This window comes from Manis pentadactyla, chromosome 8 (assembly GCF_030020395.1).
Source record: "Manis pentadactyla isolate mManPen7 chromosome 8, mManPen7.hap1, whole genome shotgun sequence".
NCBI classification, from domain to species: Eukaryota; Metazoa; Chordata; class Mammalia; order Pholidota; family Manidae; genus Manis; species Manis pentadactyla.
Genome location: NC_080026.1, coordinates 61,350,495 through 61,376,105, shown reverse-complemented (window position 1 = coordinate 61,376,105; position 25,611 = coordinate 61,350,495). Strand labels below are relative to the sequence as shown.

At 40.7% G+C, this 25,611-nt stretch overlaps 1 protein-coding gene across 1 annotated transcript in view; it reads left to right on the top strand.

Moving 5' to 3' along the window:
* The window catches only part of LOC130684560 (WASH complex subunit 2-like), a 74,949-nt gene extending 51,757 nt beyond the window's left edge, over window positions 1–23,192 (top strand). Inside the window, 7 exon segments of the mRNA XM_057505803.1 lie at window positions 1,498–1,600; window positions 5,554–5,706; window positions 7,382–7,561; window positions 19,525–19,801; window positions 19,804–20,138; window positions 20,952–21,129; window positions 22,463–23,192. Coding sequence (XP_057361786.1) covers window positions 1,498–1,600; window positions 5,554–5,706; window positions 7,382–7,561; window positions 19,525–19,801; window positions 19,804–20,138; window positions 20,952–21,129; window positions 22,463–22,602 — 1,366 coding nt within the window. The 3' untranslated portion in view covers window positions 22,603–23,192.
* Window positions 23,193–25,611: the final 2,419 nt, after the last annotated feature.

Below are 25,611 nucleotides of genomic sequence, written 5' to 3'. Positions count from 1 at the left end.
GGTAAGGACTGTTGTCTTTTATGTAACCTTGTCCAGAGAGCTAACTAGCTTTTCTGTAGTAGCTTACCTTCAGAATCAGTCACCAGATGTCTTGTGGGTTTTTCTTGGAGGTTTTGGTTGGTTAGTTTGTTTAGAATTTCTTGTTCGGAACATGATGAGTTAGATTTTCTGCTATAGCTGCTTAATGAGGCGTTCGGCACTCTTCAGGCATCTGATATAGTCAATACTTTGTGATCATTCATCACCTAGTAGTCAAATATTTTGGTTATCATTTGTGTAACTCTGTATTGGTATATGTCCTTAAAGGCATACTAGGTACCACCTTACTGTGCCTTTACAAATTGGCTCTTTGCTTTAATAACTTCTTCAAAGTGCAGACTTAGTTTGTAACTGTCCTTTAGTGTATGTGTCCAGTGAAAGTGCACTCAACTGTTTGGTTGATCCTTAGTTTTTTTGTTTTTTTTTAGATGTAGATAGACATCAATATTAAACTAACAAGTTATATAGATTTTGCCTTGTTAATTATAATTTTGTTCTAATAGAAGTAGATGGATATGGTAAAAAATTTACTGAAGTGACTTACTATTACTGTGCTTTTTTCCTAGCAAAAAATGATTTTGAAGTTTTCATTACTTTGGTAATTCTCTAGTATGTTAGTTGTATGATTCCTTATCATATAGTAAAAATTAGTCCAGTGCTAAGCCTCCCTGTGTTTTTCCACTTTCATATTATTTCTGTTCCCGAAAATGTACTGATGAATAGTTGTTCTGGCATTTACTGAGCACCTTGTGTGTAGGGGCCTGCCAGAATCCCAGGTAAGGAGGTAGGTGAAGACAGGCTAGAGGAAGGTGGTGAGGAGAGCTGTGACCGCATTTCGGCTCTGGTTGCCCAACATGGGGTAGGAGCTGGGTGCCTAGTGATGTGATGAACAGGGAAATGAGTTCTGCTTTTCCAGCTCTGAGAGGTTTGTCTGGTGGGGATGGAAAGGGATGGATTTGGGGTTTGAAGGGAAAGGAGGGGGATGCTTAGAAAGACAGGATAAGGTGGCCAAGGAGGTACCAGGTCACAGCCCGAAGCAGGCCCTGGCCCTGTGATCTTTTGACAGCTGCCTTCTGACCACTTTGGAAATAGGCGTTCATGTTCTCTGTTTCTTCCTGTGCCCTAAGAAGTGATGAGAGTAGAGTGCTAGTAGTGTCATGTGCCTCACAAAGCTAACAGCTAGTGCACCCGCACCGTATCAGAAATAACTAACAAGGGCCAGGTTGAGGAGGGCCTTAGCTCTTCTACATAAGGGTGGGGGACAGAGGCTGATGACTTGCTAGGCACAAATCGCACCTACTTCAAAGGTTTTTCTTACTTGCTTTCAGTTGTATAAGGTCAGCTGATAGCTTGGGCATGTTGGTGGCAGGTGGGTTCATAGAGGTGTGACCTAGAAAGAATATTGTATTTTTTTTAATCCCATTTGCCTTTAATTTGGTCTTTCATCTGTTTGTGTAGCCAAAAGAGGACCCAGAGAGTATCACTGCTCTTCAAAGAGGATGCCGATAGTGGAAGTTTTCTGTTTGGCTCTCCTCCTGCATCTGTTCCTCCTGCAACAAAGGTATTCTTAACCTCTTAGGCCCAGGAAACATCCTTGAGGTGGTGTTACAGAATAGTGATACTCCTTGAATCAGCTCCTAAAACCTGACCTTGGAAAACTTGTTTTCCTAGTTTTAGAAAGATAGCTTCTGGTTAGTGGTATTTTACAGATGAAGCACACATACAGAAGCCTGGAAAAAAGGACTCCTCCGTGTCTGCAACCCATTCAGTGTCAGGTATAGTCTTCAGGGGGCAGAGTACCAATGGAAGGAAATTCTGACACGTGCTACTACATGGATTAGCCTTGAGCACATTATACTGAATGACATAAGCCAGCACAAAAAGGCAAATACTGTATGTTTCCACTTACGTGAAGTACCTGGAGCAGTCAAATTCAGAGACAGAAAGTAGAATGGTAGTTGCCAGGGTAGCAGCAGGGGGAAATGGGGAGCTGTTTGATGTGAAGAGTTTCGGTTTTGCAAGATAATTCTGGAGCTGATTGCACAGCAGTGCGATTATTCTTAACACCACTGAACTATATGCTCAAATGGTTAAGATGGAAAAATTTCTATTATATGTTTTTTACCACAGTTAAAGTTTTTTTAAAAATTAAAATATATGATAAGAAAAGAAATAGTTAATCTAAGTGTCCCTCCAGTGATTTTGTCTAAATGGCATCACTACCACAGTTACCTAAGCTAAAACATAGCCAATCTCATTTTATGTCAAAAAGGAGTATTAGAGAATGAGAGGAAGGTGTCATTAACGTAATGCTTGTCTGGAACCTAGACACACTGGAAGCCTGCTTTTGGCCTGTCATTAATCCCTCCCCAGCACACTCCTGAAGTATGTGCACATAGAACAGTGAGGCCAAGCACTTTTTTATTGCCAACTGGCAGTTGCTAACAGTGAACTTTCTAGGCTAGGCCCCATGGAGACCTCTTTACCTGTGCTGGGTTAGCCTAAAAGGCCAAGAATCCAGCCAGCTCACAGCCTGCTGTGACGGTCTTCCCACCCAACTTGAGACCACTCCAGTTTGGCATGGATGAGGGCAGAAAGTCCTGCAAGACAGGGAAGGAGGTATGAGCCCCCAGGGAAACTTCCCGTGTTGGAACAGCCACAGAATCCAAAATGGCTGCTCCTACCCTGACACTTGATGAAGACTTTCCCCCTCCCACCGTGGTGATGGGTGACCACATTCCTGAAACCTGTGTGGCCCTAGGGACCTGGCTTCTCCTTGTATACAGTGAAATAAGCACATGGCAGTAAAAGAACCTGGAACTTCCTGTTTCTAGAGACGATACTTGGTTTTTCTATACCTCCTAAATATTTTCTGTTTAAAGCTTATTTTAAATTACAGTGTAATACACAGATGTCTTCTTAAGAAAGGTTTAGCAAATGCATAAAGAACCCAGAGTCCCACTCCATACTCCTTCTGAGATGTAATCACTGATAGTGAGGCATTGCCAGTCCCTCCAGGCCTGTTTCTAGGCATCCACATCTGTTTTGCATTGTTTAAATATGATCATGTCTACATTTTTATGCATCAGTTTTTGTCCCACAGCATGTTTTTCATTCCCATAAGCTTCACCTTGCCCTTTTTTACCACTATATAGTATTCTGCAATATAACCACTAGGACACATGTGGCTATTTCTCCTTTGATGGAGGAATCGTCATTGTTTCTTGCCAGTTAAGGCTGTTTCCTCCCATCCCTGTTGCTTTGTCATCTTTAGCCTTGACTGTTGAGGTGCTTTCTTATGTGGTCTCTCTGTGAATGCTCCTTCCCTCCATCTGCTCTCCTGACCATTGCCCTCATTCTTGTCTCAGAGACCCAGTCCCATTGTCCTCTTGGCAAAATGCCTTATCTGAGCCTACTGTGCCATCTGTAATCTCTTCCAACCTGGACACCTCTTTTCCAGCCTCATTTGCATATATTCTAGGTGACTCATCCTATCCCAGAATACTCCAGAGGAGGGTTATTATCTCTTATATAGAAACATTCTTCATACTTTGAGACATGGTAGAAATGTTAACCTGTCCTCTGAAGCTTCCTGGATGAAGCACGTGCAGGTCCATGATTTAAGCACTCTTTCCTCACCACATTTGGGGTTGCACAGGTTGTTCCAGAAGCTTTCAGCATTGGGGGAGCGCTGCCTTCCCTGGGCTCTGGAGTTCCCTGCTCCTGCTTCTGAGGTGCTCATAACCCTACCCTTCAGTCTCCCTAAAGAAGACATCTAGTGGCTGAATGGTTAAAAGTTGAGAGATCTGATTTTCTGTGTAAATCATAAAAGTAACTTCTACCCTGGATAAATGAGCAATAATCTAATGAATTTTGAAAGTTCTGGAAATGTAAACTTCTTTCAACCTGTTTAACTACAATTGTTAAATAAGACAAAAGGTCAAAGATATGCCTCTTAGGTAGCTAAACCACCTGCACACTTTATTTTTACCATTTGTGAGACAGAATCACAATTAGCATATAAGATATTTTTTCTTTAGAGATCCTAGGATATTTCAAAGTAAATTAAATTTGACTCAGTTTGAAGCCTATCAATAAAATTAATTTTATGAAGAAGTTTATCTTTAGGAAGGTTTAAAATCAACAGTTTGGGCAGCATATTCCTTGATTTAAGGACCATGGTTATATGAAAGGTTATGTTTCTCCATACTTAATCTCGTTTTTCTCCCTATCAGCTTGCATTGAAATTATATGTAGTTTTCAGTGAGTCCAGCACATTGCACAGAAATTTTTTCCTTTAATCACTTCAGTTTGCCATACCTCTTCTGAAACTCTTTTGTGGGTTTCCAGTCTTTTATTTCAAGCTTAAATGAGCATGCATTTTAAGGACCTTTTCCTAACAATAACAAAAAATCTCTTTATCCTATTCTACTTTATCATTTTTTCTATCATAGTAATATTCTTTAGTTTGCTGAATGTCTTGATAACTTGATGAGTATTGCATTAAGCTTACTTCCTTACATATTATAGTCTAGTTAGTATGATGGACTTAGTTTTTTTTCTCAAGGATTTTTGATAAGTCGCTTTCCCCAAGGATGCCAATAACTCTAGGTAAGTTAGTAACCTCAGTTTCCTAATCTCTGAAATCCCTAGCTCCCAGGTAAGAAACAGATGAGAAATGTGCAAAGTGCTCAGAAACCTGTGGTGACACCTACCCTGGTATAAAACACCATGACTGGCTGTGGAAATGCACTGTATGATCCTTCCAAGTGGATAGATAAAAAGCTGTATGATAGCTATTCATGTAAATTAGGGGGAGAGTAATGTAAGGGCTAGGTAGAGATATCAATAGCATTCTTAATCAATGAAGTAAATGGATTCTTACTGACAAGAACAGGAAACCTTCATGGGTGGCAGGATGATCTAAGCTGAGCCTTGCTAAAAAGATGAGGAGGATTTGCTTCTACAGAGGGAGAAACAAGTGTGGACGTGTGAGAGTTTACGTGTAAGGAATAGGTGAGACTGATGGGGTGCAGGTGACTAGGGGGATAAAATGAGGTGTCAGTTGATTGTCATGTTCAATACTTAACTTATTGCAAAAATGCAGGTTTGGGGTGGGAGATAAAGTAATTGGATGGGTGTTTTATTTTAGCAAGAGCTCTGGATGGTAGTCATGTATCTGAAATGTAAGAGGAAGGAAGCAGAGAGGAGAGACCAGTAGTTGGGGGGCAGAAGTAAGGATCCAGGCAGTGACAGCGTCGTGCAGTCAGCAGGCACAAGGAGACGGGAGCAGACGGTGTGGCAGAAACTGAAGTGCTGTGTCTGCGCATTGGAGGTTGTAGTGCTTCCTGCTTCCTGTTTGTGCCCCTTCACTATGCTCTCCTCTCTTTCCCACAACCACACTTAGCAGATGCCCTAAACAGAACTGTGGTTTCGGCATGTGTTACACATTGTCGTGCTAGTCAGACACACTTTTTTTGTTTTTGATGATGTCATTTACTCTTCTTTTGGTAGAAAAAAGAGACCATTCCTGAGGTACAACCTTTGCTGTTTAGCAGGGAAGAAGAGAAGGAGGCACAGTTCGGAGTGAAACCTGTGGGTAAGAAGGTTGAGGCTGCTGAAGAATCATCAGAACTTGGGACAACTCAGGTGGAGGAGTCAGAAAAGGTCAAGTTTTTATTTTTCTTGTATATTCTGATAGGTTTTGTCTCTCATTTGTTCTTGTAAAACCCACACGTGCACACACCTTACATTTTCTACCACAGAAAATAAATGACTCATTTTTTGAGAGATTTGAAAACAGTACAAAGTACAAAGAAGAAAACATGTGATCCTCCCCATTCAGGGAAGCCTTCAACATTGCTCCTGCCTTTCAGTTACCTCTCTGGGTGTGCTTGCGCACACAGTGATGTGTTGTTTTCCCATTTTACATTATTGTCCCTTTGTGTCTGTTCCTTTCTCTCCCTAGGATCTTCCTCATCTTATTTGCCATGGTGTTTTTTCTTGGCATGTCTGCTTTTTCTGACTTAATCTTCTCTGTAGTGCTTCTTTTAGCTCCAGTTCTCTTCTAGCCCCGACCTGTACTTGAATTAAAATGGCAGTTTTAAGAAATTATGGTTTAGCACTTTTTTATATTGTGAATTCCAATGTAAAGTGATATTTGTCTTTCCTCTGAAACATTAGCTTTCTTTTCCATGGTGATCTGTCATCTGCAAGAGATGGCATAAGTCTGTGGATAAGGCTTCTGGATACATCTGGGAACCAGTGATTACCTGCTGTTTCTATGAACCTTTTCTTATTTTCTAACTTTCCTTGTATACTTTGTGTTCAGGAACTTAGGTTTAATCTCTCTTCTAGGGCCTGTGAAGAACATTGCATATCCTTTTCCTGTTTGAGGCTCCGTGGGGCTACAGTGATAGAAACGCTGTATTTTATTATTGTGTGACATTCTTCTCCAAGTTTGCATGAGGACCTTTTCTGTGTCCAGAAGCCCCTGGCTTACCCCAGTCATAACCCAGCCCACACTTGTGCTCTCCTGTGCTACCATCTCTCTGCTTGAATATAAGCACCGTGAAGATGGGGGCCAGGTTTGTTTTGTTCACCGTTGTATCTGTACTACTTGTCATGTTACTTTGCACATAGTAGGCACTTTAAAAATTACATTTCCTCAAAGAAGCATGTTTTTCCCACAGTTTAACCACTCTGAAACTAGGATACACCTCTTGTAATCAGTGGCATGTTAATTGAGAGTTGTTTTTTTTGTCCTTGGTGGTTCATATAGTAATAGTGGTTCTTAAATCAGTGGCATCTTACCTGAAATGTGGTATACTTGTGAAATGAATAAATGCTGCATTTTAGATTATTTTAGAGATTCTTATAATTGTGTAATACAGTGTAAGCCTTTTAAAATTTAAGTGTCTGATTTTGTCAATTAGGTTTCTCTTAGAGACTTATGTATTAGTTAAATACTAGGAAATACATGATCCTCTCCCAATGACTGGCATTTGTGTTGTCTTTATGACTTAGAAGTTACAGTTCTTGAGCAACCTGTGTGTATCAGTGTTTGTATATATATAATGGTAGGAAGGAGGGACCCATGGCTTTAAACTGTTTGGAAAAATTACTTTTGTCTATGAATTATCTGTGCAGGACTCTTTATTGGAGCAGCCAATGAAGAACTAGCTCAGGGTTTTGTTACCTGGGAGCAGATGTGATTATCTGTAGGGCCCCAAAACATGCAAATGTGCCAGTTACTGAATTAATAAGGAGTTTTGGAGGCCCCACAATAGAATTTGTATTTCCAGGTGATACTTAATATTTTCCTTATTATTTCCATTTTCAGGAAGGACCTTTGACTCTCTCTTCTCAGGAAGCAGCCAAGCATTCTGATTTACTTTCTTCATCTTCCCCATTGGACAAAAAAACCAAAAATAGAACCAATACTGTTCTTAGCTTATATGATGAGGAAGAGGATAAAACAGAGGATCAGAACAGCATCCAAGTGCCAAAGACAGTAGGAAAGGTGAGCAAAAAGTAGTACAGTTCAAGTTTTGAAAGGATAAAAGAATCTCATTTCATGATGTTAGTTCTGTCATGTGAGTTGCTGAAGAATTGAAGCTTCCAGTTTCTCTACATCCTCATCAACACTTGTACACTTTATTTTTTGGTATCATTAATCTACAATTACATTAGGAGCATTATGTTTACTAGACTCCCCACATCGTGAAGTCTCGCCCACATACCCCATTACAGTCACTGTCCATCAGCATAGTAAGATGCTATAGAATCACTACTTGTCTTCTCTGTGTTGCACAACCTCTCAGTGCCCTCTCCTACATTATGTCTGCTAATACCAATGCCCCTTTTTTTTCCCTCCTTATCCCTGTCTTTCCACCCATCCTCCCAGTCCCCATCCCTTTGGTAACTGTTAGTCCATTCTTGGGTTCTGTGATTCTGCTGCCATTTTGTTCCTTCAGTGTTTTTCTTTGTTCTTATATTCCACATATGAGTGAAATCATTTGGTACTTGTCTTTCTCCACCTGGCTTATTTCACTGAGCATAATACCCTCTAGCTCCATCCATGTTGTTGGAAATTCTATGATTTGATTTCTTCTTATGGCTGAATAATATTCCATTCTGTATATGTACCACATCTTTATCCATTCATCTAATTATGGACACTTAAGTTGCATCCATTTCTTGGCTATTGTAAATAGCGCTGTGATAAAAAAAAATAGGGGTGCATATGTCTTTTTCAAACTGGCTGCTGCATTCTTAGGGTAAATTCTTGGAATGGAATTTCTGGGTCAAATGGTATTTCTATTTTTAGTTTTTTGAGGAACCTCTGTACTGCTTTCCACAATGGTTGAACTAATTTACATTCCCACCAGCAGTGGAGGAGGGATCCTCTTTATCCACACCCTTGCCAACTTTCTTGTTGTTTGTCTTTTGGATGGTGGCGATCCTTAGTGGTGTGAGGTGATATCTCATTGTGGTTTTAATTTGCATTTCTCTGATGATTAGCGATGTGGAGCATCTTTTCATGTGCCTGTTGGCCATCTGAATTTCTTCTTTGGAGAACTGTCTGTTCAGCTCCTGTCCCTATTTTTTAATTGGATTATTTGCTTTTTGTTTGTTGAGGTGCTTGGGCTCTTTATATATTTTGGATGTCAATACTTTATCGGATCTGTCATTTATGAATATATTCTCCCATACTGTAGGATGCCTTTTTGTTTTGTTGATGGTGTCCTTTGCTGTACAGATGCTTTTTAGCTTGATGTAGTCCCACTTGTTCATTTTTGCTTTTGTTTCCGTTGCCCAGGGAGATATGTTCATAAAGAAGTTGCTCATGTTTATGTCCATGAGATTTTTGCCTATGTTTTTTTCTAAAAGTTTTATGGTTTCATGACTTACATTCAGGTCTTTGATCCATTTTGAATTTACTTTTGTGTATGGAGTTAGACAATGATCCAGTTTCATTCTCTTACATGTAGCTGTCCAGTTCTGCGAACATCAACTGTTGAAGAGGCTGTCACTTCCCCATTGTATGTCCATGGCTCCTTTATCATATATTAATTGTCTGTATATGTTTGGGTTAATGTTTGGAGTCTCTGTTCTGTTCCACTGGTCTGTGGGTCTGTTCTTGTGCCAGTACCAAATTGTCTTGATTACTGTGGCTTTGTAATAGAGTTTGAAGTTGGCAAACAAGATCCCCCTGCTTTATTCTTCCTTTTCAGGATTACTTTGGCTATTCGGGGTCTTTTGTGGTTCCATATGAATTTTAGAACTATTTGTTCCCAGTTCTTTGAAGTATGCTGTTGGTATTTTGATAGAGATTGCATTGAATCTGTAGATCGCTTTAGGAGGATGACCATTTGACAATATTAATTTTTCCTAGCCAAGAGCATGGGATGAGCTTCCATTTGTTAGTGTCCTCTTTCATTTTTCTTAAGAGTGTCTTGTAGTTTTCAGGGTGTAGGTCTTTCACTTCCTTGGTTAGGTTTATTCCTAGGTATTTTTTTCTTTTGATGCAGTTGTGAATGGAATTCTTTTCCTGATTTCTCTTTCTGCTGGTTCATCGTTAGTGTATAGGAAAGCCACAGATTTTTCTGTATTAATTTTGTATGCTGCAACTTTGCTGAATTCAGATATTCTAGTAGTTTTGGAGTGGAGTCTTTAGGGTTTTTTATGTACAATATCATGTCATCTGCAAATAGTGATAGTTTGACTTTTTCTTTAACAATCTGGATGCCTCGTATTTCTCTATTTTGTCTGGTTGCCATGCCTAGGACCTCCAGTACTATGTTGAGTAGCAGTGGGGAGAGTGAGCATCCCTGTCTTCTTCTCAATCTTAGGTGAAAAGCTTTCAGCTTCTTGCTGTTAAGTATGATATTGGCTGTGGGTTTATCATATATGGCCTTTATTATGTTGAGGTACTTGCCCTCTATGCCAATTTTGTTGAGAGTTTTTATCATGAATGGATGTTGAATTTTGTTGAATGCTTTTTCAGCATCTATGGAGATGATCATGTGGTTTTTGTCCTTCTTTTTGTTGATGTGGTGGATGATGTTGATGGATTTTCGAATGGTGTACCATCCTTGCATCCCTGAGATGAATCCCACTTGGTCATGGTATATGATCCTCTTAATGTATTTTTGAACTCGGTTTGCTAATATTTTGTTGAGTATTTTTGCATTTATGTTCATCAGGGATATTGATCTGTAATTTTCTTTTTTTGTGTCTTTGCCTGGTTTTGGTATTAAGCGATGCTGGCTTCATAGAATGAGTTTGGAAGTATTCCCTCCTCTTCTATTTTTTGGAAAACTTTAAGGAGAATGGGCATTATGTCTTCTCTATGTGTCCAATAAAATTCAGCAGTGAATCCATCTGGCCCCGGGGTTTTATTCTTGGGAGTTTTTTGATTACCGATTCAATTTTGTGTAGGTAATTGGTCTGTTTAGATTTTCTGTTTCTTCCTTGGTCAGTCTTGGAAGGTTGTATTTTTCTAGGAAATTGTCCATTTCTTCTAGGTTTTCCAGCTTGTTAGCATATAGATTTTCATGGTATTCTCTAAGAATTCTTTGTATTTCTGTGGGGTCCATCATGATTTTTCCTTTCTCATTTCTGAATCTGTTTGTGTAGATTCTCTTTTTCTCTTAATAAGTCTTCCTAAGGGCTTATCTATTTTTGTTTATTTTCTCAAAGAACCAGCTCTTGGTTTCATTGATTTTTTTCTATTGTTCTATTCTCAATTTTATTTATTTCTTCGCTGATTCAGGGTTAGCTTCTTTACTATCTAACCGTCTAACTTAGCTCACTTATTAAGCTATTATAAATACAGTTTGATGATTCTTTCTCTCCCTTCTTATTCTTCCTCTTCCTTTCTTTATTTGTTAGGTGTTTTATTCTGTACTCTTTTGTGTTTCCTTTGACTGCTTTTGTGAATAGTTGATTTTATTTTTTGCCTTTAGTTAGTATTTGGTTGGTCTACTTTCTTTGCTGTGATTTTATTTTCTCTGGTGACATCAATTTAGCCTTAGAAGTGCTTCCATCTAGAGCATTCCCTTCAAAATATCCTGTAGAGGTGGTTTATGGGAGGCAAATTCCGTCAACTTTTGCTTTTCTGGAAATTGTTTAATTCTTCCTTTGTATTTAAATGATAATCATGCTGGATACAGTATTCTTGGTTCAGGGCCCTTCTATTTCATTTCATTAAATATGTCATGGCATTCTCTTTTGGCCTGTAAGGTTTCTGTTGAGAAGTCTGATGATAGCCTGATGGGTTTTCCTTTGTAGGTGATCTTTTTTCTCTCTCTGGCTGCCTTTAATACTCTGTCCTTGTTTTTGATCTTTGCCATTTTAATTATTATATCTTGGTGTTTTCCTCCTTGGGTCCCTTGTGTTGGGAGATCTGTGGGCTTCCATGGTCTGAGAGACTATTTCCTCCCCCAGTTTGGGGAAGTTTTCAGCAATTATTTCTTCAAAGACACTTTCTATTCCTTTTTCTCTCTTCTTCTTCTTCTGGTACCCCTATAAAGTGAATATTGTTCCATTTGGATTGGTCACACAGTTCTCTTAATATTCTTTCATTCCTGGAGAGCCTTTTATCTCTCTCTGCCTCAGCTTCTCTGTACTCCTGTTCTCTTATTTCTATTCCATTAACAGTCTCTTGCACCTACTCCAGTCTGCTCATATATCCTTCCAGAGATTGTTTCATTTCTGTTATCTCCCTCTGGACTTGATCCCTTAGCTCTTGCATATTTCTCTGCAGGTCCATCAGCATGGTTATGATCTTTATTTTGAATTCTTTTTGAGGGAGATTAGTTATATCTATCTCCCCACACCCTCTCTTGGTGGTTGTCTGGGTGATTCTTGACTGGACCGGATTCTTCTGCCTTTTAATGGCGATAGGTAGTTGTAGGCAGGTGGCACATGTGTCTGCTGGGAGAACAAAGTCCCTTCCTGCTTGCTGGGTGCCTTGCCCTTCTCCACTGCCTGTGTTGTTTACCGGCACACTGGGAGGAGCCTCTGGTTTAATACACTGAGCTGCTGTGGCGGGGCAGCCCTCAGAGTAGCCCAGAGCCCTGTGGAGAGTTGCAGGTGCACCGGATGTGTTCTCCTGCAAGAATGGAGCCCCTTCGTGCCTTGTCCCAACTTCCTCTGTCTCTGCCAGGCAGCTGCACGCCAGCAGCAGCAGGTGGGTATGGCCCTGGTAGCTGCACTCTGGGAGGAGACTCAGGGCCGTTGCTCTGGGAGGTACCACTCTCCCGCTACTCCGCCGTTGTGGCAGGGCAGTGCCGGCTAGGGGGAACAAATGGCAGGCTGATTATTGCCATGAGGTACTTCAGAGCTATATTGCGACCCAGGGGGTTAGGGAGCCTGAAGTTCCTTAGGATTCGCAGCCTGCTGGGCTGAGTGTGCCTGGACTATTCCATCCAGCTATTAAGCCCCTATCCCTTTAAGACTTTCAAAAAGCACTCTCTTTTCTTTTATTCCAGGGGAGCTGGCTGTGGGGACCCGCTTGCAGATTTTACTTTTCTGGTTCTCTTATATCCAGTACACCAGGCAATGTGTGTGTTTGCTCCCAGTGCAGATTACTAGGTCTGGTTATTTAGCAGTCCTGCACTTCCACTCCCTCCCCACTCTGACTCCTTTCTTCCCACCGGTGAGCTGGAGTGGGAGAGTGCTCAGGTCCCACCGGGTCGCGGCTTTGTATCTTACCCTTTTTGTGAGATGCTGAGTTCTTGCAGATGTAGATGTAGGCTGGCTGTTGTACTGCATCTTCTGGTCTCTCTGTTAGGCATAGTTGTATTTGTTGTATTTTCAAAAATATATATATGGGTTTGGGAGGAGATTTCTGCTGCCTTACTCATGCCACCATCTTGGCTCCTTTGTCCCTTGTATACTTTTTGGTATTAGCCAAGTGTTAGTGAGTACGTGGAGAAACTAGAACCTTCGTCATTCATTGCTTTTGGGAATGTAAGATGCTGTAGCCACTTTGGAAGACAGTTTGGTGGTTCCTCATATTGTTAAACATAAGAGTCACCACATGACCTTGTAATTCCACTACTAGGTATGTATGCAAGAGATGAAAATATACATTCACACAAAAGCTTTTATGTTTTCAACAGCATTATTCAAAATAGCCTATAGGTGAAAATAATTTAAATAAATGTTCATTAACTAATGTAGTGTTACCATACAATGGAATATTATTAGACATTAAAAAGAATTATTTATAATATTAATGAAACTTGACAACATATGCTGAATCAAAGAAACCAGTGACAAAAGACATATATGATTCCATTTATTTAAAATGTCCTGAAAGACAAATCTATAGAGAAAGAAAATAGCTAAGTGGTTGCCTGGGTGTAAGGAAAGGGGCAGACAGGAACGGAGAGTGATTACTAATAAATAGGTTTGGGAGTTTTTCTGATGTAATGAGGATGATCTACACTTGGATTGTGGTGCTATTTGCACAGCTATGAATATACTAAAAATCATTAAAGTAAACACTTTATATAGAATTTTTTGGTATGTGAATAATACCCAATTGAGATCCTAAACAACAACATATGGTACGCCATAGGATGCCAGTGATTTTTCTTTTTTTCTTTTCCTGTGGCCCCCCATACTATACATGCTAATCATAATGCCCCCTTTCTTTTTCCCCACCCTTATCCCTCCCTTCCCTCCCATTCTCCCCAGTCCCTTTCCCTTTTGGTAACTGTTAGTCCATTCTTGGCTTCTGTGATTCTGCTGCTGTTTTGTTCCTTCAGTTTTCCTTTGTTCTTATACTCCACATATGAGTGATATCATTTGGTACTTGTCTTTCTCCACCTGGCTTATTTCACTGAGCATAATATCCTCCAGTTCAATCCATGTTGTTGCAAATGGTATGATCTGTTTTTTTCTTATGGCTGAGTAATATTCCATTGTGTATATGTACCACATCTTCTTTATCCATTCATCTTCTGATGGACATTTAGGTTGCTTCCATATCTTGGCTATTGTAAATAGTGCAGCGATAAACATAGTGGTGCATCTGTCTTTTTCAAACTGGAGTGCTGCATTCTTAGGGTAAATTCCTAGAAGTGGAATTTCTGGGTCAAATGGTATTTCTATTTTGAGCATTTTGAGAAACCTCCATACTGCTTTCCACAATGGTTGAACTAATTTACATTCCCACCAGCAGTGTAGGAGGGTTCCCCTTTCTCCACAACCTCGCCAACATTTGTTGTTGTTTGTCTTTTGGATGGTAGCCATCCTTACTTGTGTGATGTGATATCTCATTGTGGTTTTAATTTGCATTACTCTGATGACAAGCGATGTGGAGCATCTTTTCATGTGTCTGTTGGCCATCTGAATTTCTTCTTTAGAGAACTGTCTCTTCAGTTCCTCTACCCATTTTTTAATTGGATTATTTGCTTTTTGTTTGTTGAGGTGTGTGAGCTCTTAATATATTTTGGATGTCAACCCTTTATCAGATCTGTCATTTATGAATATATTCTCCCATACTGTAGGATACCTTTTAGTTCTATTGATGGTGTCCTTTGCTGTACAGAAGCTTTTTAGCTTTATATAGTCCCACTTGTTCATTTTTGATTTTGTTTCCCTTGACCAGGGAGATATGTTCATGAATAATTCACTCATGTTGATGTCCATGAGATTTTTGCCTATGTTTTTTTTCTAAGAGTTTCATGGTTTCATGACTTACATTCAGGTCTTTGATCCATTTCAAATTTACTTTTGTGTATGGGGTTAGACAATGATCCAGTTTCATTCTCTTACATGTAGCTGTCCAGTTTTGCCAGCACCATCTGTTGAAGAGACTGTCATTTCCCCATTGTATTTCCATGGCTCCTTTATCATATATTAATTGGCCATATATGTTTGGGTTAATATCTGGGGTCTCTACTCTGTTCCACTGGTCTGTGGCTCTGTTCTTGTGCCAGTATCAAATTGTCTTGATTACTGTGGCTTTGTAGTAGAGCTTGAAGTTGGGGAGCGAGATCCTCCCCACTTTATTCTTCCTTCTCAGGATTGCTTTGGCTGTTCGGGGTCTTTGGTGTTTCCATATGAATTTTAGAACTATTTGTTCCCATTTCATTGAAGAATGCTGTTGGTAATTTGATAGAGATTGCATCGAGTCTGTATATTGCTTTGGGCAGGATGGCCATTTTGGCGATATTAATTCTTCCTAGCCAGGAGCATGGGATGAGTTTCCATTTGTTAGTTTCCTGTTTAATTTCTATTAAAAGGGTCTTGTAGTTTTCAGGGTATAGGTCTTTCACTTCCTTGGTTAGGTTTATTCCTAGGTATTTTATTCTTTTTGATGCTACTGTGAATCGAATTCTTTTCCTGATTTTTCTTTCTGTTAGTTCATTGTTAGTGTATAGGAAAGCCACAGATTTCTGTGTATTAATTTTGTATCCTGCAACTTTGCTGAATTCCGATATTAGTTCTAGTAGTTTTGGAGTGGAGTCTTTAGGGTTTTTTATGTCATCTGCAAATAGTGACAGTTTCAGTACTTCTTTACCAATCTGGATTCCTTGTATTTCTTTGTTTTGTCTAATTGCTGTGGCTAGGACCTCCAGTGCTATGTTGAATAACAGTGGGGAGAGTGGGCATCCCTGTCTTGTTTCCGATCTCAGAGGAAAAGCTTTCAGCCTCTCGCTGTTCAGTATGATGTTATCTCAGTTTATCATATATGGCCTTTATTATGTTGAGGTACTTGCCCTCTACGCCCATTTTGTTGAGAGTTTTTATCATGAATGGATGTTGAATTTTGTTGAATGCTTTTTCAGCATCTATGGAGATACTCATGTGGTTTTTGTCCCTCTTTTTGTTGATGTTGTGGATGATGTTGATGGATTTTCTAATGTTGTACCATCCTTGCATCCCTGGGATGAATCCCACTTGGTCATGGTGTATGATCCTTTTGATGTATTTTTTAATTCAGTCTGCTAATATTTTGTTGAGTATTTTTGCATGTATGCTCATCAGGAATATTGGTCTGTAGTTTTCTTTTTTGGTGGAGTCTTTGCCTGGTTTTGGTATTAGGGTGATGTTGGCTTCATAGAATGAGTTTGGGAGTATTCCCTCCTCTTCTATTTCTTGGAAAACTTTAAGGAGAATGGGTATTATGTCTTCGCTGTATGTCTGATAAAATTCTGAGGTAAATCCATCTGGCCTGGGGTTTTGTTCTCTGGTAGTTTTGATTACCAGTTCAATTTCGTTGCTGGCAATTGGTCTGTTTAGATTTTCTGTTTCTTTCTGGGTCAGTCTTGGAAGGTTGTATTTTTCTAAGAAGTTGTACATTTCTCCTAGGTTTCCCAGCTTTTTAGCATATAGGTTTTCATAGTACTCTCTAATTATTCTTTGTATTTCTGTGGGGTCCGTCGTGATTTTTTCTTTCTCATTTCTGATTCTGTTGATGTGTGTTGACTCTCTTTTCCTTTTAATAAGTCTGGCTAGAGGCTTACCTATTTTGTTAATTTTCTCAAAGAACCAGCTGTTGGTTTTATTGATTTTTGCTATTGTTTTATTCTTCTCAATTTTATTTATTTCTTCTCTGATCTTTATTATGTCCCTCTTTCTGCTGACCATAGGCCTCATTTGTTCTTCTTTTTCCAATTTCAATAATTGTGACATTAGACCATTCATTTGGGATTGTTCTTCCTTCTTTAAATATGCCTGGATTGCTATATACTGTCCTCTTAAGACTGCTTTTGCTGTATCCCACGGTAGTTGGGGCTTTGTGTTGTTGTTGTCATTTGTTTCCATATATTGCTGGACCTCCATTTTAATTTGGTCATTGATCCATTGATTATTTAGGAGCATGTTGTTAAGCCTCCATGTGTTTGTGAGCCTCTTTGCTTTCTTTGTACAATTTATTTCTAGTTTTATGCCTTTGTGGTATGAAAAGTTTTTTGGTAGGATTTCAATCTTTTTGAATTTACTGAGGCTCTTTTTGTGACCTAGTATGTAGTCTATTCTGTAGAATGTTCCATGTACACTTGAGAAGAATGTGTATCCTGTTGCTTTTGGATGTAGAGTTCTATAGATATCTATTAGGTCCATCTGTTCAAGTGTGTTCTTCAGTGCCTCTGTGTCCTTACTTATTTTCTCTCTGGTGAATCTGTCCTTTGGAGTGAGTGGTGTGTTGAAGTCTCCCAAAATGAATGCATTGCATTCTATTTCCTCCTTTAATTCTGTTAGTATTTGTTTCACATATTTTGGTGCTCCTGTATTGGGTGCATATATATTTATAATGGTTATATCCTCTTGTTGGACTGAGCCCTTTATCATTATGTAACATCCTTCTTTATCTTTTGTTACTTTCTTTATTTTGAAGTCTATTTTGTCTTATACTAGTATTGCAACACCTGCTTTTTTCTCTCTGTTGTTTGCATAAAATATCTTTTTCCATCCCTTGACTTTAAGTCTGTGCATGTCTTTGGGTTTGAGGTGAGTCTCTTGTAAGAAGCATATGGATGGGTCTTGCTTTTTTATCCATTCTATTACTCTATGTCTTTTGTTTGGTGCATTCAGTCCATTTACATTTAAGGTGATTATTGAATGGTATGTACTTATTGCCATTGCAGGCTTTAAGTTTTTGGTTACCAAAGGTTCAAGGTTAGCTTCTTTACTATCTTACTGTCTAACTTAACTCGCTTACTGAGCTATTATAAACACGGTCTGATGATTCTTAATTTCTCTCCCTTATTATTCCTCCTCCTCCATTCTTCATATGTTGGGTGTTTTGTACTCTGCTCTTTTTAAGAGTGCTCCCATCTAGAGCAGTCCCTGTAAGATGGCCTGTAGAGGTGGTTTGTGGGAGGCAAATTCCCTCAACTCTTGCTTGTCTGGGAATTGTTTAATCCCTCCTTCATATTTAAATGATAATTGTGCTGGTTACAGTATCCTTGGTTCAAGGCCCTTCTGTTTCATTGCATTAAGTATATCATGCCATTCTCTTCTGGCCTGTAGAGTTTCTGTTGAGAAGTCTGATGATAGCCTGATGGGTTTTCCTTTGTAGGTGACCTTTTATACTCTGTCCTTGTCTTTGATCTTTGCCATTTTAATTATTATGTGTCTTGGTGTTGCCCTCCTTGGATCCCTTGTCATGGGAGTTCTGTGTACCTCTGTGGTCTTAGAGGCCATTTCCTCCCCTAGTTTGGGGAAGTTTTCAGCAATTATTTCTTCAAAGACACTTTCTATCCCTTTTTCTCTCTCTTCTTCTTCTGGTACCCCTATAAAGTGAATATTGTTCCATTTGGATTGGTCACACAGTTCTCTTAATATTCTTTCATTCCTGGAGATCCTTTTATCTCTCTCTGCATCAGCTTCTCTGTGTTCCTGTTCTCTGTTTTGTAGTCCATTAATGGCCTCTTGCATCTTGTCCATTCTGCTTTGAAGTCCTTCCAGAGATTGTTTTATTTCTGTATTCTCCCTCCTTAGTTCTTGCATATTTCTCTGCAAGTCCATGAGCATGGTTATGACTTTTGTTTTGAATTCTTTTTCAGGAAGATTGGTTAAATCTATCTCCCCAGGTTCCTTCTCAGGGGAAGATGTAGAAGATGTCGAATATGTCTGGGTTAGTCTTGTCTGGATCAAATTTTTTTGCCTTTTCATGTTGATAGGTGCAGTGGTATGCTATTGACTCCTCTGTCAGCTGGGAGAGCCAAGATTCTTTCTACTGGCTCCTGGTCTTTCTTTACTGGGACAACTGCGACCCCTAGTGGCTTGTGTTAGGCAATTGTGTGAAGATTGGATCTCTGTACCTTGCCCGTCTGTTATGGAGGAAGCTCCCTTGCTGTGGGTGTGGCCAGTCTCAGGCCGCTGCTCTGCTATGGCGGGGCCCCGGAGGGGTAATGGACAGGGGGGCTGTTTCGCTGTTTACCTCCGTGAGGCGTCTCAGAGCTGTTGCACAGGGCATTAGTTCGCCCGGAGTTCCCTGGAATTTCCAGCTCCTGAACTGTGACCCGGGATGCTTCTGTCCAGTTGTGGGGGTCCCTGTCCCTTTAAGACTTTCAAAAGCACTCGCTTTTCTTTGTCCCAGGGGCGCCACCCGCTCACAGGTCTTACTGTCCTGCTTCCCTAGTTTCCAGCACCCCACGCATGCACTGTGTGTCTGCGCTCTGGTGCGGATGGCTAGGGCTGGGTGTTTTACAGTCCTGGGCTCCCTCTCCCTCCCCGCTCTGACTCCTCTCCTCCCACCAAGAGCTGGGGTGAGGGGCCTCGGGTCCTGCTGGGCTGCGGCTTGTATCTTACCCCTTTCACCAGGCACTGGGTTCTTGCAAGTGTGGATGTAGTCCGGCTGTTGTTCTGTGTCTTCTGGTCTCTCTTTTAGGGATAGTTAAATTTGTTGTATTGGGAGGAGATTCCCATTGTCCTACTCACGCCGCCATCTTGGCTCCCAGTCTCCTGAAAACTTTTTTTTTTAATCATCAGATCAACATTTGGTTTTTGCCATTGCAGAGCAGGGTCAAAGTCAGTGGAAAGCGCAGACCACAGACCCGCGCAGCTCGGCAGTTGGCTGCCCAGGAGTCCAGTGAGGCTGAGGACATGAGTGTCCCCAAAAGATCTGTTGCACAATTGGCAGATGGCACCATTTCACCAAATGGCTGTCAGCCACAGCCCAGAACAGCTGGTGGAAAAGACTCTGAGGAACCTGTGGCAACTGCTACTCCATCTTGGGCAGGTGGTCCCGTGCTTGGAATGTATGTAAACTCCTTTGCAAAATCTTTGGGTCAGCTTATAAGGATGATATTTTTGATTCTGAAGACATTTTTTCCAAGGGCTCTGTTTCTCAGTCCACTGGGAGAAAAACAGTCTTGGTGAAGGCAGCAGAGAGCCTAGCTACACCTCCAGGGGGAAGTAAAGAAAAGAGCTCCGTGTTTCCTGCTCTAGGTGAGGCAGGCAGTGATGATGATCTCTTTCAGTCTGTTACACCAAAACCAACAAGGAAAACAAATCCCTTCCCTCTCCTGGAAGATGAGGATGATCTCTTTATAGACCAGATGGGTAAGAAAAATGAGTCAAAATCCAACCATCAGCAGGATGTCATCTCAAAATCACAAGATATTTTTGAGGTAATAAGACATAAAAATATGTTTTGTGCATGGTTTTATGTTAAGGGAAAAAATACCTGATTGGCTTATTTGATGACATTAATGTACATTACATTTGCATAATTAAGATTGCATTAAGCTTGATTCATTGCTGTCTGACCACTATTTGCTTTGTAACTACAATAAGGTTTTCTTATTAATAACTCTGAAACTTACCTAGAAGTAGTATTTTGTTTCATGTAGGAGGTAGTTCCTGGTTAGCCATAATCACTGGTACAGGTCTTGGTTTTTGTCGTTTTTACCAGAATGTCAGTGCAGTTTCCTTGGCATGCCACTCTGACATATATAAACCACTATTGGTACAGCTTGAGAGTTGAACCTCAGGTTTGTGGGAAAACAGGCCCTGGCTGGGGCTGATGATTTAGTGCAGCGGTAAGGCCTTCAGTGGTCAGGTACTCTCTGGCGGGGGTTCACTGAGCATCCAGGAATGGGCACAGGGAGAACGAGAACCAGCATTGTGCTCCTCAGAGTTCTTAGGGAGGAGAGGGGATTACAGGCAAGGCCACAGATAAATAAGAAGTTTTCAGACAAAGTTAAGTGTCATAAAGAAAACAATCCAAGGCCTTGGGACAAGAATGACCAATAGGGATGGGAGGAGCTCCTGCATGTGGAGTGGTAGAGAAGGCTGCTCCGCACAGCTGGCGTTTGAGCTGAGACAGGCCTGAGAAGGACCAGGGCTGGCAGAGATCCTGTAATAGTACATACCAGGCTGAGGGGGCAGTTAAATCAAATTTTTTTTTAATTTAAAATTGTTTCATTTTTTGGCTTAACAAGGATGATATATTTGCTACAGAAGCAATTAAACCCTCACAAAAAACAAGAAAGAAGGAAAGAACATTTGAGTCCAACTTGTTTGATGATAATATTAACATCTTTGCTGACTTAACTGTAAAACCAAAAGAAAAGTCCAAGAAGAAAGTGGAAGCCAAGTCTATATTTGATGATGATATGGGTAAGTTTGACTGTCTTCATATGCCATAGAAAGTCATTCATTCAGTGACTTGATTATTTCTCCTGCTACCTTTGTCTTGGCCCTTGCCTGGACAGTGTTCCCCAGTGGGTTTCCTTTGGCATGCTATCTAACCCTGAGTTAGGCTGAGGATGGACAAGTGAATGGATTAGTCATTTTGGTGAAACAACTTTTTGGTATGATGGACATTAAGGAATTTGAAGGGGCGGAATCTGATTTTTAAGTATAACTTAGTTTATATCTTCGTACACCCACTGCCAATTACCTGGAACACTCTGATTATGAAAGGAGACCAGAAACTACCCCACAGGCTAAAGTAGATTGAGGTGGCTGTCTCGGATGTGAGGTATTAGATTGAGTCAGAGTCCTAACAGGAGAGTGAGCATCAGTGGTTTAGAGAATGGAGGGGCAGTGCAGGAGAGCAGGACTATATAGGAAAGCAGGTTATAACTCATACATTGCATCTCACCAACAATCTCTGTGTGTAAACATACTCATTTTCTTTCCATGGTGTAACTACTTTACTGAGGGCTAATCCAAATGTCCCATAAACCTAAATGTACAGCTTCTGGTATGTTCTGTGTCAGTAGATAGAGCTTGAGTTGAGGCCAAATACCCATTTGCTACTTTTCCCCTTCCTCCCCCAGGGGTTGATCTGGGGGTTAACTGGGAGAAAGCTGGTATGGCAGGGCCACAGTGGTTCTGTTCCCTACATGAGCCTTGTGCTTTGTCTCCATGTGCTTCCCATCACCAGGGGTGCAAAAGAAACTTATTTTGTTTTATTATAAAAAAAAGTAATCCATGCCTGTTTTAATAAAACACTTGTGTCTGTGGAACACTGAGCAGGAATGGAGTCATCAAGACTTATATTCTTAGCACTTACATTGATATGCCTCAGATTGATGCATTTATTCTGAAAGAGGGCAACTCCTATTTTGAAATTCCCTTTGCTTACTTTTATTGCTCTTTTAAAATCCAGTGGGAAAAGAATGTATAATGAAGTACAATGTTGGAGTGGATTGGATATCATTTTCTTTTCCCTTTTCCTCTCTTGCATATGTACATATATACCTTTGTAGCTGAGAAAATTGTGCTCAGAAGAACCTGTGGCTGATATGTGATCATAAAGCTTAGTTAGTTGCAGAGCCAGGACCAAAATCTGGGAGGCTTGGCTCTGTCATAGTGTTTTTTTGGTCCCATACTGTTTACCAGACTTAAGTCTTTTGTGATTTGTGTAGATGCACCTTAAAAGCACTCATTTTCTTGCCTATTCACATCTCTTTTTCTTTCTTTCTTTCTCTTTTTCTTTTTAAAGATGACATATGCTCCTCTGGTGTCCAGGCTAAGAAAACCAAACCGAAAAGTCGATCCTCACAGGCAGTGCCTGAACTAAAATCTGAACAGAAGGTGTCAGACATATTTGATGATCCCTTGAATGCTTTTGGAGACCAGTAGAATGAACGGGGCATCATATCTAACCCTTCAGCTACATCTTTGAGCTAATGATGCTATCTTAGGTGCCCATTGTCTTAACTGAATTATATAAGCAAATACTGAAACAGCTAGCTTACCTCTTATCCAGTGTACTTTGTATTTTTCTACAGTGGTTTTAATCATGGCTTTATACTGCAAAACAAAAATAAATGTTTCACAATGTTGTTGGGGTTTTTTCATTGTTTTTTTCCCCTTTAAACTATATTTTAATTAGCCTTGGTAGGATCACAGTATGATTTAGGGCATGTTTGACAATAAATATATTTGTGCCTTTCGTGGGTGGGCAGGGAATCCTAGAAGTAGAAGATGCCAGACAAATGGCCAGGAGTCTTTCTAACCTGGATGGGAGCCCGAGCTTAGTCAGAGCCTGGACAAGTAATAAAGGAAGAGGATGTGAGATTATATACTTCACGATTCTTTGCAATAGGAGAGGGGGATTTCCTCTGACTCCACTGAATTATAAGATGCCTGTACAGTTTCACTGAAGCCAGGTCTGGTAAATTATGGCATTCTACTGTCTTTTTTTGTAAATAAAGTTTTATTGGAACACACTATATCCATTCATTTACATATTATTTATGGCTGTTTTTACCCTACCTACAATACTAGAGGTTAAATAGTTGTGACAGTGGATAGCCTACAAAGCCTAAGATACATTTTCTCCCTGGCCCTTTACAGAAACACTATGCTGACCCTTGCTCTAAGGCATCCATTGCCATTCCTTGGAGCTTTGCATTATTTTGTGAAAGAAGCAGAATGAACCCATGTAATGGTAGGGAGAAGTGCCAAGGGTGGAAATGTCAGCTTCTGGAGCAGCACTGTTCCATAGAACTCTACATTGATGGGAGTGTTCTGTAACTGTTCTGTCCAGTGTGGTAGCCACTAGCCTGTGGATGACTGCTCCCCCCCACCCTCTCCAGTCTGTGTTTCCTATGCTGTGCCATCTTCGTGCTGAGTATTCAATCTATACCACAGCACAAACTTTGTAGGCAAGCCCAGTTGGTTTCACCAGTCCTGAAACCACCGACTTCTTCTTTGGGCACTTTTAAGATTGAACTGGGAGTTGTTCATGCTCAAGAGTCAAAATAATTTGTACAGCTCCCACAGATCAGCTGTTTGCCCTACTGTGTGCTAGGAGAGCGACTTGATGGCAGAGGTGGGTGCTTACTAGTTGCCTACTCCTTTTCCCTGTCCCTTTTGTCCACCTACCTTCTGTCTGCTAGGTTACTTGTGTACATAGTTTTCTGCTCCAAGTCTGGGCCTACTGTGGGGCTGACTCAGAAGCATTTGTTAAACATGTTGCTTTTTTTTTGGAGTGATGGAATCTAATGGTCTACCATTAAGATTGATTCCAGGGAATTTATGAGACAGTTGAGTCAGAAAATATGCCAATTGCTATTTTGAGAGGTTTGAAAGTGGGAGGGAACCTAATGGTCCAGTTGTAGGTACTTTGCATGTTATTTTATTTGGTCTCTATAACTACCAGATAGGTAATGGCCTCAATTTACAGATAAGACAAAAATCTGGAAGCAGTACAGAATAATGGAACAAGTTTGGATTTTTGTATTGAGACCTAGATTTAAATCTGCTTCTCCCACGTAAGAGTTTATTGAGTATATGCAAATTGTTTTACCTCTCTTAGTGTCTATTTCCTTCCATGTCCAGGAGGGGTTTCAGTACCAACCTGCAGGAATGTGATGGGAGAGAATATGCAAAGTCCCTTGTTAACTATAGAATACTTGAAAAATGGTAGATAATGATAATGAGAAAGAATAATTTGGCCAAAGTAACGGAGCGTCCAGTGTTGGAACCCAAGGCTTTAAATTCATCTACCAGACTCCAAAGCCCCCATACTCTCAGTCATCCCTGACAAGTGGGGAGGCAGGTTGAGAAAATTTTTTATTAAGTAAGATCCAGTTCATCACAGGCACTATTTTAGAGTCTAGTATGAAAAGATAATCATCTCTGTCTTCAAGGGGCTGCAGTCTATTCAGTGTTGGAGTTTAAGGAACAGTGGAAGAGAGCCAAAAGATGAATGAAAACCCCATGCCTCATCATAAACCTTCGTGTATGCTCAATAATTTGTTGGATTGTGGAGATAAATTGGGGAATGGGGTCTTAGAAGGAGAAAGGGCAGAGATTGGGTGCTGGGGTTCATCTTAGACTTGTTGCTCTGAGCCAAAAGATGAAGATGAGTGAAACTGCTGTGGGAGGAAGATTATGTTCATTGTCAGCTGAGTAATCCACCTAGTCAAACAGGCCAGTTTGGTTGGAAAATCTTCAAAGGTTGCATTTAGAACACTTGTGAGAAACGGAGAAAGGAGTGGGGGACTGTTTTCAGGTTGGGAGGTTTGTCAGTAGCTTGGGAATTAATGCGGGGCGTGGGGGTGGGGGGCGGAAACGGGAAGCGGGGTGGCTGGGCTTACCTAAAGGGGCGATTTAACAGCTCAGGGTCTCCACTCGAATACCCTGGCCTACAGGTCTTAGTAAATTTGGTGAGGAGTAAATGGGTAAGACTTCAGAGGGTTGTTTGCTTTCACCCTTGTTTTCATCCAGGCATTAGCAATGGCCCCCGATTTCAGATTAGGGAAGTGAGGCCTGAAACATTAGGGAACAGTGAAGCCCTGGAAACGGTGTCTGTTAAAGGTGGGACGACCCGGGGTGCACTGGTAGTGCACGGGCTTTGGAAAGGCCATCGAATGATCGACTGGACATGGTCTGCCGGGGACCCTCCTTACCCCACCACATGGCACCTCTTTTAAGGGCAACCTAGAATGGTCTTGGAAAGACGCTGTACACACTCTTTGTCGGCCGAAGCCAGTCCCGCACAGTTCCCAGCGGGCTTGTCTCCAGCCCTACCAGTTCTGCCCTAGTCAGGTGTCCTCTTAGCAATAAAGGGTTAACATCCGGGCCTCTCGTAACCAACAACCACCGCCGAATGCAAAGGAGGCTGCATCTCCCGAGCAACCG